This window comes from Gracilinanus agilis, chromosome 4 (genome assembly GCF_016433145.1).
Source record: "Gracilinanus agilis isolate LMUSP501 chromosome 4, AgileGrace, whole genome shotgun sequence".
Taxonomy (NCBI): domain Eukaryota; kingdom Metazoa; phylum Chordata; class Mammalia; order Didelphimorphia; family Didelphidae; genus Gracilinanus; species Gracilinanus agilis.
Genome location: NC_058133.1, coordinates 379,900,510 through 379,920,908, shown reverse-complemented (window position 1 = coordinate 379,920,908; position 20,399 = coordinate 379,900,510). Strand labels below are relative to the sequence as shown.

The 20,399-nt window shown below is 34.8% G+C and overlaps 1 protein-coding gene across 1 annotated transcript in view; it reads right to left on the bottom strand.

Annotated features, from left to right (window-relative positions):
* Positions 1 to 1,794: 1,794 nt before the first annotated feature.
* Positions 1,795 to 20,399, bottom strand: part of RNF217 (ring finger protein 217) — a 149,651-nt gene continuing 131,046 nt past the window's right edge. The window contains exons 5-6 of the mRNA XM_044676906.1: positions 3,759 to 3,830; positions 1,795 to 2,194 (exon numbers count right to left, since the gene is read on the bottom strand). Coding sequence (XP_044532841.1) covers positions 2,121 to 2,194; positions 3,759 to 3,830 — 146 coding nt within the window. The 3' untranslated portion in view covers positions 1,795 to 2,120. The remainder of the gene's footprint in view (positions 2,195 to 3,758; positions 3,831 to 20,399) is intronic.

Below are 20,399 nucleotides of genomic sequence, written 5' to 3'. Positions count from 1 at the left end.
ATGATGGACCTAAGAAAATAGATTATCTAGGACCAGACATACACTATTCACCTAGTCAATATATGTGTGCAACCATAAAAGATTTCACATAAACATATATATGTATAACATACATATGCACATTCACATATGCACACATACAAGATTTAGGGCAAATGCTTATATACATAAATTATAAAAACAAAGGCCCAAGTCAGGAAAATATGCATTGCAAAGATACAACAAGTTTAAAGACATATAAATACAGGGGTTTTATGTGGAAAGTCTCATGCTTTCAAACTTGGTACTATTTGAAACAATAGTACTACTTTTCTTGTATGAAGTTACTCTTTCAAAAGATAATTTTCCAGAACTATTAAGGGAGAGCACAGCTTTACTTTGAAATGGATAATTTCTCCAGGAATTCTATTACGTTTGTACAGTGCATTAAGTGAGAAAGAAAGAAAGCAAACTGCTCAGAACTATAACTAGTAAACTACTCTACCACATTTAAACAAAAAAATGACACTTTTGCTATTATCTGGAATCCAATGAAGAGCAGTTATATGTACGGATATCAAGTCTTTCACAAAGGAATCAATGCTGATCATTTAAATAATACAACTTTAAAGCTCATTTAAAACAGTGGATGCAATTATGAAGAATTCAAACTTCTTGGGCTCCATTTTGTCCACTCTGCTGGTGAACTTTCATGATTATGACAAGGATAGGCAAATATTAATCTATTTGTCTCCTTATTCTTGAAGAAACCGGAGTTCTGAAAAACTTGTAGAAATATTTCCTTCATTTATTTTCTCCATTTTCTTTTTTAGCAGCAGATTTGGGTTTGTTTGTTTTTTAAAAAGTATATTATCATGATCAGAAGAGCCTTATTTTTAGTGAGCCCCTTCCTTAAAAAGATCACCAATCAAATAACAAAACTGAGCAGTGGCAAGCATGAGATTTAAATGTGAAAACAAAGCTTGTTTTTGTGAAAAGTCCATGATCAAAACATTAAGGGAAAGAAAATAATACAGAACTTTAACCTTACATATAATTCTTTATGATCACAATTTAAAATCTTTCTCATTCTGCAAAGGATTTATATATTTAAACAGTTTTCATTTCAAACAAAACCTATTCTTTGGGTTGACTAATGAAATCCTCATGCATTTTCATGGAAATCCATATTGTTCTATGAATAGTAAAGGATGCACCAGAAGGAAAAGAAGGAGCATTCTTCCCAGACTCAGCTTCTGAGACCATTATATCCATTCTGTTGGCCCACAAAATTTGATACTTTACTAAATAACATTGCCTGTTTTTTTTTTTAAATAGAAATTTCTTGGATATCTTCCACATTGACCTTTGTGTGTTTTGAGACAGCAGAGGACCTAAGCTCAATCTGAAACAGACCTACGAGAATATGGAAGAATATTGTATGACTAGACAACTACTGGGTTATTGGGTCCAACTCTAATCCATACATACTTACACACCTACACAATGTTTTCACTACACCACATGCTTCTTCTCATTAATTGGTTTTTATTAGTTCCCTTTTAGGCACTGAGATTTTTGGCAACTGCAACCCCTGCCAAATGGCTGAATTACACTGCTTGGTCCATAGGTAGAAACAAGTGGATATGATGAGCCTCTTTCTTTTGAAATTTGATTTTGATGAATGGTAGACATAGGATGTGAATGATTCAGAGGATGTCCCAAAAGATGAACAGGAGGTTCAGGACACAAAGACAGTTTAAACTACCATCAACTGTTTCTCATGAAAATCCTATACAGATAAGCTGCATATTGTTACCTAAAATGCTTTTTTAATAGGACAATAGGAAGGGTTACAGTTCAAATACAGAAGTCTATGAAAGTAACCTGGAGAGCAACTCCTTAATTTTTTTTTAAAGCAGCAATCAGAAAGGAGGAAAAGAGTAGGCTACCATTTTTGGAGTGCACCACAGCAAGGAGGCATTCTGGCCTGCAGCAGTGAACCAAGAGGAGAAGAGATGGCAAGAAGTCCCTCTCAGTTTTCAGGATGACTTGCATATGGATGCCCGTGTTCTTCGTTGCACCATTTTGTAAAACCTTCAACAGGGTTCAGATCAGTGCAGATGAAAAAAGTTTGATTTTCACCAGGGCATACCTGTCCGTGATCTTTTTCTTTGCTTTTTACAAAGGCAATAGATGGGAAATACAAATAAACCTGGAAAAAAATCCCCCAATATGTATTAGATAAAGATGCAATTTATATCCAAAAGTTAATTTTTTTATTTACAGACTATGATAAGTTATCCTGTATAGATGCTGTTCAAAAATTATTCTCCGAAGTCATTGAAAATTTCTTATAATTTGTGAGAGGACCAAAGAAGCCTTCCTACACAAACTGTTAAAGACTATGTTCGCTTTAAAAGGGTGTGGTTTTAGGGAAGGTATTTGCTATTTCATATCATGTGCTATTCATTTTCTTAGACTAGATGGACACAACTTTATACCAGGTTTTTTCCTTTTAATAATTCTGTTTTGATGATTTTTTATTTAAGTCAAATGAAGATATTTGACTCTTTACATATATAATAAGCTGAAACTTCAAAAGTTTAATACAAATAAATTTCCGTGGTTAAATATTTCAATGAATTTTATTTTCTTCCAATAACAAATAATACAGACAGATTTTACATACATTTATTCCTCACTGTGACTATTTTCATGTTAAATACTATTTTTAAATAGGTCACTTTTAGCTGAAGTAAAGACGACTAGAAAATCAAAGCTAGTCAAAAAACAAAAATTTCAAACTATTAAGCCTATGTTATGAAAAAGAGAAAGAAGGATCATTTCTGATAATAACATTTATTGAAGTAAATCTCCTGCCAACATTGGAGTCATACTCTGACATCTAATGATGATGTGGATATAGCCCTAGTCCTCTTAGGCTATTCCAGAGGAGGCAGCTCTCATTTTGGGACTTGCCAGTTACAGAAAAGCCCATCTCCATAAGGCTTGCCAGTAGATTATGATTTTTAACACAATAACTCAAGAGAACATCCTATTAAGGTATGGCAAAGTCACAACAAGTACACTGTAATGAACTTGCAAAGTTTTTTTTTAAGTACTAAAGTATGCTATCTTGAACTATTAAAAAAATCAAACCTATAATTTCATTGTTGTAGAGAACTCTTAGTAAGGAATTTCTACAAATACACATGGTCATTTCTGCAAATGGCACTTTCATATGGTTGCCTGGAGTTACTGAGAAGGTAAGTGACTTGAACAAGGTCATAAAGCTAGGATGTGTTCAAGATAGAACTTGAACTCAGATCTTTATGCCCTTTGAGACCAACTTTCAATTCATTATGCCACACTTCCTCTAATCTTGAACTTTGTAATTATAATTAATAGGAGCTTTTGTTTACATACTATTTTAAAAGTCTACAAAGAGCCTTCCTTTAAAATTGTCATTTGTTTAATTAACATAGGTAGGATTATTCCAATATAATAGATAGGGAAACTGTGGTTTAGAGAGATGAAGTACTTTTTGTCCAAGGTCAGAAAACTGGTATCAGAGTTGGGACTCTATAGCTATTGCTTCTTAAAATTTTGAGGTGACTATTTTCCCTAATATTAACTTTTCTACTGCTATAACAAGGTCAATTCTTTCAAATAGTTAAGAGAAATATGCATGGGTCATAATAAGCAATTACTGTTACTCTATTTGTTCTCATGTTTTCATCTCAAAAACATGTAACTGAGAAAGAAAATAACCTTACCTATTACAACGGCTATGGCCCCAAGTGCCAGTCCCAAAACCAGGATCAGAGGTGCAATGATTAATTTTCCAGCTGAAAAAATCATGAAAAAATACTTAATATTTATACAGCTCCTTTCAAAGTATCTTTCAACATTTAACCCTTTTGAAAATCTTTTTCACTAAACACGATGGATCTATAGATGAAAATACTGTGTATAAATCCAGTTTTCTTTTAAAGCTTTTTTAAAAAATCCGGTTGATGTTTCCATTTAAACAAAGAGTTAAAGTGCTTATTTCAGTTCAACAACTTCATAGGACACACATGTACCACACTCCATAAACATGATTCTACTATTTAAGCTGACAAAAGATTAAAAACAGATTTATCCTTACATTATTCTTTGGAGGCTTGGATTACGAGATGTTAGAGGATGATGTATTATGCTTTTGCTCACACCTAGTTATATGAGTATCTGATCCTAGACCACTTTCTGATGGCAAGGGGCTCTGATTATAGATAGGTTACTGGTGACCAAAGGCTGAACGTTTGGGTACCTAATGCTTACCAGACAAGTGCTGTGGCTTACCTCTTAGGTTCATTGAGGCACAGTTGAATAAATAGTGTTTCATGATAATAGAGAGCAATTATCTTCCCACCAGAAATCACATCTCTTCTGAACTTCCTTTTTTTATCACGGGCACCATCATGCTTCCAGTAACCCAGGACCAAAACCTTGGTGTCATCCTCCATTCTCTACTCTCACAGTCAATTCCAAAGTTCCAAATTCCACCTCCACATCATATCAGATCTGCCTTCTTTTTTCCAGTCATGTGGTCACTATATCAGTTTAGGTCTTTATTATAGTAATAACCTCTTACTTGGTCTTCCTTGCTCAAGTTTCTTCCCACTTTTCCAATCCATTCTTCACATAGCTCTCAATAGGATATTCCTAAAGATTGACCATTTTACCTCCCCAGAGTAATAAACTCCAGTGACTTCCCTTCTAGGACCAAATACAACCATCTCTGCTTGTCCTCTCCACAGCCTGCTTCCAACTTACCTTTCCAGGCATCTTAAACATTACTTCTTATTTTTTTTTATCCTTTCTAACTGGCTTTTTTTGCTCTTCTGCAAGCACAACATTTCATCTTCTATCTCAGTGCCTCTGCAGGTTGTCCCCCATAGCTGGAATGCATTCCCCTTCATTTCTGATTCCTAGAAACCCTATTTACCTTCATAGGTCAGTTCAAGTGCTCTTTTTTGAGACCTTTCCCAATCTCCTAGCTCTTAAGGCTTCCACAGCAACATTACCTTGTATTTACTTTTCATATGCTTACAAATATATATTTCCTCCCTCTGTAGAATGTAAAGTCCTTGAGAGCAAGATTTTTTTTTCATTTTTGTAATGGTGTTCCTTCCACCTAACACAATACCTATACATAATAAATAAATGCTTGCTAATTGAATGTATGTATGTATGCACACATAAGTATGTCAATGTTTGGAGGTAAACAGGTATCAAAATCTAGTCCATTGTTGGTACAGTGTTTATATTTCCATCCTCTTGGATACAGTAATAGAGAAAAGAGTAAGTCTTGGGGCAGAGTTCCAAGGGTCTGAAAGAGCTCCCCTACCAGGGCATTCAATGCTTCTGTTGGGTTGAGGTATTGCTGCTTTTTTAGACGGAAGTATCCCATATAAGGTAAAGAAGATTCAATTTCTATATTTAGCAGCCCATTGCTAGGTCTTTATCTAGCAGGATAAACAATGGTAATAGAAGCATGGGATGCTACTGTTCTCTCAGATGGCTCAGTAGGCACTTTTTCCATATATGACAGTAGGTTTCCAGGGGTGAAAAACTCAAGTCACAAACATGAAAGGATTGGGTTGAGCTTCTACCTTGCCTTGTTCAGTGATATAAAAAGGGAAGGGGAAATGCTACGGTAGGGCACTTGGTATCCATAGAAAGCTTTATGTATGTGGTTACCTGGCAGTAACAGAAAGATGTAGTGTTTCTGCAATGACACAAGGGAATGTCATGGAGAACGGTCTTAGAGGGATGTTAGATGTTACGACCCAGCTAGGTAGGTTGTGGCTTGCCTAAGTTCACAATATAGATAGTAAGGAGATCTCACCCAATGTCTCAAACTCCACATCTAGCACACTGCATTTGTATTATGTGACTGAGTGACAAGAAGAATGAATATTCCCTACAAACACATGATTGGCTGCAGAAACAATCTAAGACCTGTCAACAATTAGATAATACAGAGATGTTTATAAATATTTATATTTATCTTCTCTTTTTTTCTGTGCTCCTTAATTTTTCCTCTCCTTTTGGAGTAAGAATTGAGGATAAAAGACATAACCACAGCTTGGTTTTTAACGGCCTTTTGATGGCCTTTCTCAAATAAGGTAAATAAACACCAATTAATTCCCTACTATCTGCCAGACACGGTGTTAAGCACTCCTTAATCCATGGAGACTAAGACAAGAGGAATGCCACATTTTTAGGACACCTTCACTGATGCCTCACCCCCTACCACTAGAAGTGAAAGTCAGCTTTCCTTCCCCAGACTTCTTATAACGCTTTTCTCGGATCTCCCCTTTGTACTTATCTTACTCCTCAGTGTATTACAGTAATTTGAGCATTTGTCCTCTTTATGCTATAAGATCCCCAAGAACAAGGCCTTTGTTGTATCTCTGGGTATCCTTAGCACTGTGGCCAGAGCAAACATTTAGACTGATACAGAAAGTTAAATATTGGATGTTAAATATTCAGGGGGAAAAGTCTAGACAACTCAAAAAAGAAAGAGTCAATAGATTATATAAAGACAGTATTCTAACCATCACTTTTCCCTTTAACCTTCAACATGGCGTATTGGATAGAGTAATTGACTTGAAGTTAAAAAAATCTGGGTTTGAGACTTGCCTCATTTACTTCATGTATGCCTCTTGAAATGTCATTTAATCTCTTTTAACCTTGTTTGACAAACTATGTAAACAGTTGTCCTCATGAAATAGGTATGAAATTATGAACTGAGAAAACGATATTTTGAAATTTTAAGTAAAATATGTGCACAAAATTTCCCTGTGAAATACCCAAAAGGAATAAAGGTTAGACTACCAGGTTTTCTAATATAATCCTTTAATTTTTGTATTTTTAAGTTTGGGAGTGGGGAATAAACAATAGTGAACTGCCATGTCTTTAAAATTCTATCTTGTGGATAAGATTTGGGAAGAATTTTCTCAGTTTGCTTTGGTAAATTCAATCACTGTTTTGACGCAATAAAATGGGATAGATGCCAAGTTTTGTACTTGGGTTAAAAGAACCAATTTCACCATCAAAATATAGGAGAGGCATGCTTTGACATAGGTTTGTCTGGAAAAAATGTGAGGATTTGAGTTCACTGCAAACTTAATATGAATCAGCAATTTTATATGGCAGTCAAAAAAAGAATGTAATGGGGTAGATTAAGGGAGGCACACTGTCCAGAACTATGGAGGTAATTCTTTTGCTGTACTTTATCCCAGTAAGGTCAGGTCACATCTGGAGCCCTCTGCTTGGTACTGGTTGCTTCAGTTTAAGAGATGGTCCACAGAAAGATAATTAAAATGATGAAAGAGCTTGAGTCCATGCCATATAAGGATCAGTTGGAAGAGATGGGAATATTTAACCTCAAGCAGAGAGGGGAAGACATAATAAGCTATCTTCAAGTACTTAAAGGGCTGTCACATGGAAAAAGGATTGGGCTTTTTCTTGGCCACAAAAGTCAGGACTAGAGTTCTGTAGAAGATGATATAGGGGGATTTTTTTTTAATTAGCTCTATCTAGAAGTAGAATGGTCTTCCTCAGGAGGCAGTGGGTTTCCTTCAGGGAGGTCTTCAAGCCAAGGCTGGACAACTACTCATCAGGTATATTATAGAGGGGACAATTTGAGAATGCAGACTAGATTGATCTAATCACTGATTCTGTGAAGCTTTAAAAAGAGCTTTTTAAAAGCTGCAACCATGAAATATGAATGCAAGGGGTTGAAGGTCTCTCTTTTAGAATGGAGACAGGTGATGTTAACAGGCACTTATTTCCAAATGAATTATTTAACAGTAGTTTATGACAAACCCTATTCATATATAAACATCTTACAATTCTATAATGAGGGAAGCACTACTTACTTTGAAAGGATATACATGATAAGAAATTAACCCCAAGAAAAAAAGCCGGCAATCCAGTCCATTCCATACCTGAATAAGGATTCCATCTATAGTATTTCAGTTTAAGTCAAACATTTTATCAAGTGTTTACTATTTGGCAGTGCTGTGTTATAGGCACTGTATACACTGAGACAAACAAAAAAATAGACTTTTCCCTCAAAGAGCTTACATGGCACTGGTAGGACACAACATGTACATAAATAAAAGAGGTAATTTGAGGAGGGAGAAAACATTAACAATAGTGGGATCAGGAAGGGCTTTACATCGGAGGTAGCACTCAAAGGAAGTCAGGGATTCGGTGGCAAAAACAAAAGGAACAAGATACATTCTAGGCATTGATTGATGACAGATGGGATAGCAAATTCAGGAAATGCTTAGTAGTAAAGGTTGGCTGGACTATAGAACAGAGGAAAGGGAAGAGGATAATAAGAAATAAAACAAAGAAAAGTAGGTTGGAGCCAGGTTCTGCAGAGTTTTTTTTAAAACATTTATTAATATTCATTTTTAACCTGTTTACATACTTTATGCCCCTACTTTCCCCTTCAGCCCCCGCTCTTTCTGCAGAGTTTTAAAGGCCACACTGAGAAGTTTGTATATGGTCCTAGAGGCAACAGGACAGCTGGAAGTAGAAAAGAATGTTATATGGGAGAAGAAAAATAAGCTGAAATACTTTAGGTTTTTGGAGAGTACATATGAAAGGTTCAGGGAAAGGGCAGCCAGGATCTCTTGGATCAAAATCCTACAGTTAAGTTAGCCCAGGAGGGTTAGTAAGCTCTCAAAAATGGAATTCTAAAGTCACAAAGACAAATGATTCTAAGAGAAAAAGGCAGATATCTAATGATACCAATGTTAGGGAACCGATCCATCAATATTTCAAGAAACTCATGTAAATGGGTAGGTAACTCATCCACCAATTAAAATTTTTAAAAGGATGTTACAGAATCTGAGTTGGAAGGAATGTCTAGTCCAACGAATATCCGGAGAAGAATAGCCTTTGTGTGAAGATTTCCAGTGAGTGGGAGATTTTTTTAACATCTTGGGCAATTTGAGCAGTTCTCATTGTTAAGTTTTTCTTTATCAACCTAAATTTAGCTAATTTTGACTTTTGGCTATTGTTTGTAATTTTGCCCTTAGGGACCCAATGAAAAGTATTTCAAGTTCTCTTCCTTGTGAAAACCTTGCTTGTATGACTTCCCCAAGTCTTCACTTCTCCAGGAAAAATATTAATGTGTTGTTACGGCATGAACTCACAGCTCTTTCCAAGTTGGCATCTTCAGGATGTTATCCAGATTATAAATTTCCTTTCTAAAATGTGGTACCAAGAGCTGGCATAATACCATAATACTCCAAATGTTTGACCATGGCAAAGTGCATTATTTCTAATTTTATGCTTGTACATATTACTTGTTATTGACAAAAGCAAAAACCTAAGAAAACACAAGATGCTCCTGAAAATTATAGCAAAATCTGGATTGCTTATAGGTTGAAGGAGAAACAGAAACAGATCAGAAAGTTTTAGAACAAACTAGTAAATATAATATATAGTTAAAATCCACATGTTGCTTATATGAATTTGGGATTCACAATTTCATAAAAAACATTTTCAATTTTTACATGTATGTGGAAATTATATTTGCTGGTATTTGTCAAACTCAAGATGATAAAAAAATTGACATTTAAAAAATAATCCTTATATTCCATATTTTCTAGAAGTATTCCTCATCCTTTGTTGTTTGGTTGGCAGTCCTAGTAGCCAGTTACTGTGGCAAGTTGCTGGAGCAACTGCTTATTTGCCACACCTGTTCTGAGCTGGGGGCTTAGTCATGGCTATCTTCATAGCAAGGCTTCACCTATTTATAGCAGCCTTCCTGTCTAGCTATATGACATTGAACTAGCTACTTCAGAATGGCAACTGGAAGATTCTTTCTAAAGCCTTTTTGGAAAAAAAAAAGAAGAAGAAGCTGCCCACAGCTGCTTCCCATGAGGGAATTTTAAGCTGAATACAAATACCAATTATTTCTCACCTCCTTCTGTTTCTCTTTTCTTTCTACTAAGAGACTCCACATTGATTCCCATGTTGACCCTTTACTGATCACAGAATTCTCTAATTGTGGGGGTAAGGGGGTAGGTACTAAGTGAAGTTTTACTTATTTATGTCAACTTTCATAGTGATTTTACTACCTTTTCTCTTCTTGTGACAATGAACTACGTGCCAGTGACTAACATTTAGAATAGCCATTCTCAAAGCTCTAAGGCAAAATGAAGTGCCTGGGAAGCTATATATTTATTCCAATCATACTTCCATTGCTGGAATAACAGTTTTGGGTTCTCAGGGCGTGCAACTCATTCTCTGGGATATCCTCAATACTAAGGAATCTTTAATCCTTTGATGGTAGGTTTGATTTTTTGGAAAAATTCTTTGGGGTCAACTCATTGAATTATATAATTTGAGAGCATGATAAGAATGGAGAGACTGGTTGAAAGAATCGAAGATATTTAACCAGGAGATGAGAAGACTCAAGGGGACAAGATGGCTGTCTTTTAAGTATTTGAAGGAATGACATGTGGAGGAGAGATTAGATTTGTTCTGCTTGGTTAGAGGGCAGAACTAAGAGCAAAGGGTAGAAGTTGCAAAGAAGAAAATTTAGGTTTGCTGTCAGGAAAAATTTACTGACATTTAGAGCTGTCTACAAGTCGAATGGGCCACCTCAAGAGGCAGTGAGTTCTTATTTCTTGAAGGTCATTAAGTAAAAGCTAAATGACCACTTGCTGGGTATGTTACAGAGGGATTCCTTTGCTGTATGTATTGGTTTATTTTTTAAATATTTTAATTTCATCAAATATTTTCCAATTATGTGCAATTTTTTCAACTATCATTTTTTAAAATGTTGAGTTCCAAATTCTCCCCCTACTTCATACTCATTCCTCTTCCTTGAGAAAGCAAGCAATTTAAATTCATTTATAAATGTGAGGTTATACAAAACATATTTCTGTATTTGCCACATGCAAAAGAAAACAGAAACAAAATAAAACAAAGAAAAAGACTTTAAAATGTATACTTCAATCTGCATTCAGAGTTCTTCAGTTTCCTCTCTGGAGGTGATCAATATTTTTCATCATTCATCTTTTGAAACTGTCTTGGATCATTGTCCAGATCAGAATAATTAAATCCATCAGTTGAGCATCCTTATATATCCCTACTGTACACAATGTTGTGGGTTCTTACTTCATTTTGCATGAGTTCATATTGTCTTCCTAGGTTTTCTGCTTGTCATTTTCATAGCATAATAGTATTCCATCATTTTCACAACTTGTTCAGCTATTCCCTAATTGATGAGCATCCCCTAAATTTCCAATTTTTTGTCACCACAAAAAAGAGATTTCATATATATGTATAGTTCCAAATTATTCTCCAGAATGGCAGGAATGTTCACAACTCCACAAACACGTACTTTACTGTACCAATTTTCCCACACCCTCTCCAATATGTATCATTATTCTTTATTGTCATGTTAGCCAATCTGATAGGAGTGAGGTAGTATTTAAGAGTTGTTTTAATTTGTATTTGTCTAATCAGCAGTGATTTAAAGCATTTTTGTAAATATTGAAAGTTTGCATTTCTTCTTCTGAAAACTACCTGTACACATCCTTTGACCACTTATCAACTGGGGAATGGCTCTTAATTTTATAAGTTTAGCTCAGTTTCCTATATATTTGAGAAATGAGGCCTTTATATGAGAAACTTGCCTCAAGTTTTTTTCTCTAGTTTCCTGTTTTCCTTCTAATTTTGGCTGCATTATTTTTTTGTTCATGCAAAAGTTTTTAATTTCATGTAGTCAAACTCTCCATTTTACTCCCTTAATACCTCTATTTCATTTTTGGTCATAAACTCATTACTTATTCATAGATATGACAGGTATATTTTTCTATGCTCCCCTAATTTACTTGTTATATAAAAGGTCATATCCTGAATGTCTAAATCATTTATCTATCTGCCTCCATCCTCCTCCTTCCGCAGGCATTTATGGCTCTCACAGCCAAAAAGGTTGCTGACCTTTGTCTTAGCTAGTATCAAGGCTGTTTTGATAATTATTTGACAATAATTACCACTTTGTAATATACTTTGAAATCTAGAATTCCTAGCTTCTCTTCCTTAATATTTAAAAAAATTGATTCCTTTAATATCCTTGACCTTTTGTTTTTATGAATGAATTGTTTCTTTTTTTTCTAGCTCTAAAAAATAATTTTTGGTGGTTTGATTGGTATGTTACTAAGTAAATTAACAGGTAAAATGGACATTTATTAGATTAGCCTACCCTACACATAAGCAATGAATATTTTTCCAATTATTTAGATCTGCCTTTATTTGTTGAAAAATGTTTTGCAATTGTGTTCATATAATCTCTGGGTTTGCCTTGACAGAAATATTTCCAAGTATTTTATGTTGTTTGCAGCTATTTTAAGTGGAATTTCTTTTTCTAATTTTTCCTGCTGGGTTTTGTTGATAGCATATAGAAATGCTGATGATTTTATGTGGGTTTATTTTTTATATTGCAATTTTGCTAAAGTTAATTGTTTTAATTAGTTTTTTGATTTATTAGGATTCTAAGTATGCCATCATGCTATCTGCAAAGAATGATAGTTTTGTTTCCTCATCACTTGTTTTTATTCCCTCAATGTCTTTGCTTTCTTTTATTGCTATTGCTAGCATTTCTAATACAATACTGAATAATTATGGTGATAATGGAATTCTTGCATCACTTCCAAAGTTAGTGAGAAATTTTCAAGGTTATCCCTCCTACAGATAATGCTTGCTGTGGGTTACAGATAGATTCTATTGTCGAAAAAGGTTATTTTAAAATTTATTTTAAAACCCTTACCTTCTGTCTTGTAGTCAATACTGAGTATTGGCTCCAAGGCAGAAGAGTAGTAAGGGTAGGAAATGGGGGTCAAGTGACTTGCCCAGGGTCACACAGCTGGGAAGTGTCTGAGGTCAGACCTCCTAGAGAAGGCCTGGTTCTCAATCCACTGAACTACCTAGCTGCCCCCCTTTCCTAGTGATTTTAAATAGAAATGGGTGTTGTATTTTGTTAAAGGCTTTTTCTGCACTTATTAATATAATCATATGATTTTTGTTGTTATTGTTATTGATATGGTCAGTTATACTCACAGCTTTCCTAATATGGAACCAATCCTATATTCCTGGTATAAATCTCATCTAATCATAGTCTATGATCATTCTGATATATTGCTATAATATCCTTGCTAGATTTTTTTTTAATTTAAAACCCTTATCTTCCATCTTGTAATCAATACTGTGTATTGGTTCCAAGGCAAAAAAGTGGTAAGGGCCAGGCAATGGGGGGGAGGGGTTAAATGACTTGCCCAGGGTCATATACCTAGGAAGTGTCTGAGGTCACATTTGAACCCAGGACCTCCCATCTCTGGGCCTGGCTCTCAATCCACTGAGCCACCTAGTTGCTCACCCACCTCCCCTTGCTAGAATTTTATTAAAATTTTATGAATCAACATTCATTAAGGAAATTGGGCAATAGTTTTCTTTCTGTTTTTGCTTTCCCTAGTTTAGGCATCAAACCCATATTTATGTCATAAAGAGAATTTGGCAGGATGCTTTGTTTATCTACTTAAAAATAACTCATAAAGTATTGGGATGAATAGTTCTTTAAATGTTTGGTACAATTTACTTATGAATTCATCTGTCCTGGGGACCTTTTTCTTAGGGAATTCATTGATGGCTTTTCTAATTTCTTTTCCCAAGATAGTTATTTAAGTATTCCATTTATTCTTCCATTAATCTAGCCCAGTGATGGGCAAACTATGACCTGCGGGCCAGATGCAGCCCCCTGAAATGCTTTTTTCCGGCTGCGTGACATTATTCCTAATCTGACAAATACATTGAATAGGATACAATACAATGAAATTTTGAAAGAGTTGGCTTAGAAAGACTGACAGATGAGCATTTCCTTTTCTTTGGCCCTCTCTTTAAAAAGTTTGCCCATCACTGATCTAGAATTATAAATATTCATCTATTTCACTTAGATTGTGAGTTTTATGGTCATATAATTGTACAGAATAACTCCTGATAATTGCTTTAATTTTATGTTCACTGGTGGTGAATTTTTTCATTTTTGATCCTGGCAATTTAGTTTTATTTCCTTTCTAAAAAAATAAACCAAATGGTCTATCTCTTTTATTGTTTTTTCATAAACCAGCTCCAAGTTTTATTCATTAGTTCATTTTTTTTAACTTTATGTTTCATTACTCTCTCCTTTGATTTTCACAATTTCCATTTTGGCATTTAATTAGAGTTTTTTAATTTTTCTCCTTAGTTTTTTTTTTTTAAGTTGATTGGCCAATCCATTGATCTGCTCCTTCTCTCTTTTCCAGATGTATACATTTAGATATAAATTTTCCACTAAGTACTGCTTTGGTTGAATCCTACAAATTTTGGAATGTTGTTTCTTGTTTCATTCTCTTCAATGAAATTACTGATTATTTCTATGATTTGTCCTTTGACCCAATCATTCTTTCGTATTAGATTATTTATTTTCAAATTAGCATTTAATCTAAGCTTCTAAAGCCCTTTATTGAATGTCATTTTATTGCATTATGGTCTTAAAAGGATGCATTTAATATTTATACCTTTCTGCATTTGGTTGTGAGGTTTTTATGCCCTAACATATGGTCGGTTTTTGTGTAGGTGCCATATATTACTGCAAAAAAGGTATACAATTTTCTTTTCTCATTCAGTTTTTTCTAGAGGACTCATCTGATATCTAATTTTTCCAAGATCTATTCATCTATTTCACATCTTTATAATTTATTTTATCATTAAATTTATCTCTTAAAATTTTTATCATTAAGTTTATTATTATTACAATTTATTATTTTAAAAACAGCTCTGAGCCAATAACTATTTATTAGAGGGACCTGATCCCCTCTAACAAGTAAGATCCCAGATCTTCCTCATGGTCTGAGACTCCTACCTTTTCCAGAGTACAATTTTTATTCCCTTTAGTGCCCAGTCCCATCCTTTCATGCCTGGTTAGTCCAGGCATTAGTAAGCAATTTTGCTGGTGGCCTCCAAACTCTTGGAAGGTCCTCTGGTCATGATGCTACCAAAGTAGGTAGCCATATGTTAATTTTCTCACCTACCCCATCTTTGTGCCACCCACTTTATCATCAGATCTTCTTTTATAGCCCCACTTTAGTTTCTTGTTTAGGAGGCCTAACTTGCTTAATAAGGTTCACTAAGGAAGTAATACTGGGTTGAAAGGCTTTTTTCCATATTTAATATATCATGGGACTTTCCACTGGGGCTTGTGACATTTGGGTGGAGGTTCTTTTCAAGTTACACTGTCAAGTTAAATTTTTTTTTTTAAATTTTTTTTTAAACCCTTGTACTTCGGTGTATTGTCTCATAGGTGGAAGATTGGTAAGGGTGGGCAATGGGGGTCAAGTGACTTGCCCAGGGTCACACAGCTGGGAAGTGGCTGAGGCCGGGTTTGAACCTAGGACCTCCTGTCTCTAGGCCTGACTCTCACTCCACTGAGCTACCCAGCTGCCCCTCAAGTTAAATTTTTAATAGAGCTTTATGAGGGGAAAGAGTCTTATTTTTAGAAACTATTCAATTATTATTTAATAATTGCTTCTGATTATTGCTTTTTAATAATAATCACTTTTTAATAATAATCACTATTCCTATGGAAACACATTAAGTTAGATACTGATTAGAATTAATCAGGGATAAAATTATTGATTTAAGAAGGGCAGTGGTCTACTAAAATAGGGCAGGGTCTCAAATTATTTCTCATAGTTCCTCACTAGTACAGTTTTACTATCTAGTTCCTCCTGTAATTCATTTTAATATTCCCTTTAATAATTTGGATACTATACTATTCAATGAATATTGTCTATGGCTTGTTTTAGAAATGTGTAATTTTTTTTCCCCATGTACCCTTTTTGAGTAGGCTTATTTTTCCTTTGTCTGAGATCATGAATTCTTTCGTTGTCTTTTTTACTTCCATTAAAATATAATATTCTTCTCCAGCCTCTTAAGGTAAAAACTGGGGTTAACTTATATTTTTTTCTGGGTTCAGAAGGGTGAGTAGGAGACAGGAATGGACAATAGATTGGGACCTAACAAGTTGGGGAAATACAATTTAAAATGGGTTTGGCAATTGGAGACCCAACTGCCAACACAGATCCACCTAGCCAGGGAGTCTGTGAAACTAACAAGTGAGTAGATTGACAAAAGGTTTTATAAACAGGGGTTTTAATAATAATTGAGGGTCAGGGATAATGGTGAGAGGTCACACTGAATCAAATCACTAAAGACCACACAGGGGCTTGGATAATGGGTTAATGCCTACACTGCACTAATCAGACTATTACAGACTAGAAGGGAAATGGGTCTCTCACAAAGTCACATCTACTTCCAGTCCTCATGATGGCACAGGAAATGAGTCCACAGGAAAGTAAATCCAGGAAATGCTAATCAAGGAGCTTGTCTCAGACTGGGATGTCCACCACCCCAGCTAGATCTTCTTGCTCACTTGATCTTCCCTGGCAGGTCTTCCTTTTCAGTGGTAACTCCACACTCCTTGGGCTCCTCACCAGGCAGGTAAAAGAATCCACACCCTCTCCCTTTCCAAGCTTGACCAGAGTCTTCAAGCGCAAACAGTTTTCTTTCCTTCATTCCATTTAGAATGTCCATGGCTGACAGTCAAGGTTTTTCCTCTAGCCTGCTTGCAAAATCTGTTTCAGTCTATTTACCTATTACACTTTCCCCCTTTGCACAAAGCCAAATATTAAACTATATATGAAAAAAGATAAGTTTCTGGACGATGGGTATGGTCAAGCTCCTGGTAATGATGATAAAGATGGTAATAATGGTGATATTACAAGCCCCTTATTTTAACTTTTGTTTCTCTGTTTCAAGTGTATTTCTAGTAATGAAGTTCTTAGAACATACATGTTTAACTTTGCCATATAGAAAGGTAAAGTTTAACCTTATTGAGTCCCTTATGATTTCTCTTTTATGTTTCTCTTTTTATTTTTCTTGAGTATTTTATTTGAAATTTAAATTTCCTACTCAGCTCTAGCTTTTTCAGTAGAAATACTTGAAAGTTCTCTATTTCATTAAATATCCATTTTTTTTTCACTTGAAAGATTATACTCAGTTTTGCTGGACAAGTTATGCTCGGTTGTAATCCCAGCTCTTTTGGCTTCCAGACTATAATATTACAAGTCTTCTGTTCCTTTAATGTGGAGCCTCACTTTGGCTTCATAGTCTTTGAATGGTTCTTTCTGACTTGTGTGAAATATTTTATTGACCTGAAAGTTTTAGAATTTGGCTATAATACTCCTAGAAGTTGACTTTTTGGAATCTCTTTCAGGTGATGATCAGTGAATTCTTTCAATTGCTACTTTACTCTTTGATTCTAGGATAGAAGAGCAGTTTTCTTTCATAATTTCTTGAAATATGTCTAGACTTTTTTGTAAATCATGGCTTTCAGGTAATTTAATAATTCTTAAATTATATTTCCTTATTCTATTTTCCAGTTCAATTATTTTTTCTGCTGAGATATTTTACATTTTTCTTTCTTTTTTTAAAAAATTCTTTTAGCTTTGTTTTGTTTCTCATGGTGTCATTAAATTTCACTTGTCTGATTCTAATTTTTAAAGAATTATTTTCCTCAGAGTACTTTTGCACCACTTTTCCCTTTTGGCCAATTTTAATTTTTTAAAAATTAAATTAAAAAAAAACCCTTTTATCTTCTGCCTTAGAATCAATTCTGTGTATTGGTTCTAATGAAAAAGAGCAGAAAGGGCTAGGCAATGGGGCTTAAGTGACTTACTCAGAATCACACAACTAGGAAGTGTCTGAGTCCAGATTTGAACCCAGGACCTCCCATTTCTAGGCTTGGTTCTCAATCCTCTGAGCCACCTAGCTGTCCATTAGTTTCTTCAGTATTTTTTTTTTTTTTGCTCTTTTTCCTAGCTGTTGTCTTTTCATAATTTTCGTTCTTTGCTTTCATTTCTCTATCTAGTTTTTTCTTCTCTCAGCCTTATTTGATTTTGAAAATCCAAAAAAACCTTTTTTTTAGCTCTTTCAGGAATTCTTGGGTTTGTGTCCAATTAGCATTTTTCTTTGATGTTTTGACTATAGTTATTTTAACTTCATTGTTTTCTGAGTTTGTCTTGAGCTTCTCTGTCACCATTGTAGCTTTTTATGTTTTTTCTTCTCATTGTTTACTCATTTTCCATCCTATTTTTTGATTTGAAATTTTATGCCTATGTTGGGTTCTGTTCTCAACAAGAGGTAGGGAGGGGGTTGCCTCAAGCTTTTTCTCAGTGCTATTTTGAATGCTAGTTCTGAGGGTATAGAAGTATTTTGGTGATTCCATGGTAGTGTGATCTGGGGAGAGAAGTGTGGTTACTGCTCTTTTGCTCTGCAATCTGGTTCTCACCCACAAAGGGCCCCTGATAACATAGAATTATAATCAATACTTCTGAGGGCCTCTCATCCATGGGGACTAGAAACAGTACTTTTTCTCAGAGTCTTTGATCTCTTGGGGATGAAAGTGATACTGCCTCTCACATCTTCCTCACCCTCTTGACAGAAAGTGTACCTCTCTGCCTTTGAACCTAAAAGAGGATGTAGCTAATACCAAACAGCATCTAGATCTATGTCTGATACCAGCATAGGCATACCCTGTAATCTCTTTCAGCCACTTGCCGATTTCCCTTACAATCTCTAGCTTAATAGTTCCCTAAGTTGTTGCTGCTTCTGTTACTGCCACTTAGTCCACTGGTGTTTCATCCATGTGGCCTCTGGGCCAGCCTTCCCCTCTCACCATGTCACAGATCTCTCTTTCCAACCTCCTAAGGTGGTCCATTCATCCTAACAATCTCTCTCTCTGACCCTTTGTTGGTTCTGCTACTCCATAATTTGATTTGAAGCATTATTTTAGTTGTTTGGCGAGGAATGTTGGGAAGGGTCATCTTTCACTATTCTGCCATCTGGACTCAGCCCCTGACCGTCTTGTGTGTAATAGTTTAAAGTTTAGACAAATACTAAGGCCTCTTATGACTTTCAAATTCTGACTCAGTGATTCTGAATCAAATAGAAACTGAAATTGAGTGAGGTTAAGTGCATTCCTCAAAGAGACATAGCTATTTAATGGAAGAACCTGACAAGAATTTAGATTTCTCTGAATTCCAGCCTAGTATTTTTCTCATTACAACATTTTATTACTATGTTACTAATGAAGTCAGAAATTATTATTCAAAAATCATAAGAAATTATCTTATATAATTTATACAGGAAATGAAGGTAATTGAAGTAAATTCTGGAATGCTTTTCTTAAATAACAAATATCTTTTTTATTTTTTTTCAAATACATGTAAAAAGGCTAAAAAATTTTTTAATATTTGGTTTTAAAATTTTTGAGTTCCAATTTCTCTTCCTCCTCCATTCTCCTTCTATCCCCTTGAGAAAGCAATCAATTTGATATAGATTATACATGTGAAGTAATGCAATACATATTTTTCTATTAGCCATGTTGCAAAAAGAAAAGACGTACTAAAAAAAGAAAACTCAAGAAAAACAGTTAAAAAAGATTCTTTGATTTGCATTCAGATTCCATCTGTTCTTTCTCTAGAGATGGATAACATTTTCCATCATAAATCCTTTAGAATTACATCAGATGACTGTATTTTTCAGAACAATAATTAAGTGATTCATGGTTGATGATAGTACAATATTGTTCTTACTATTTACAATGTTCTAGTCATTTGACTTTGTGTCAGTTCATATAATTTTCCCAAGGTTTTTCTGAATACATCCTGCTTGTCATTTTTTTCTAGTACAATAGTAAGAATGTTTTTTAAACAAATATTCCCTTCCCTTACTCACTTCTCAACCTTTTATAATCTGGCTTCAGAGCTTTTCACTCAACTGAAGCTTTCTCCACAATTACCAACTATCACTTAATTGTCAAATCTGATTGTTATTTTCAGTCCTCATTCTTCTTAATCTCTGCTGCATTAGAAACACTGGTGACCGCCTTCTTCTCTGGGATAGTCTCCTCCCTAGTTTTTCACGCGACTATTCTCTTAGGGTTCTGCTACCAGAATGATTATTCATTTTTTGGTCTCATTTACCTCATTATCCATATAATTCCCTCTAATGGGATATTTTCCAAGGTTGGGTCTTGTGCTCTCTTCTTGCTTCTCTCTACAATCTCTTGATGATCTCATCTGCTTCCTTGAGTTCAATTATCAACTCAATGTAGATGACTCATAGATCTATATTTAGATCCATTCTTATCCTTTGGTTTTTAAGTCTCATGTTACCAACTGGTTTTCAGACATTTCAAGCTGAATATTCCATAGAATCTCAAACTCAATAAATAAAAAACA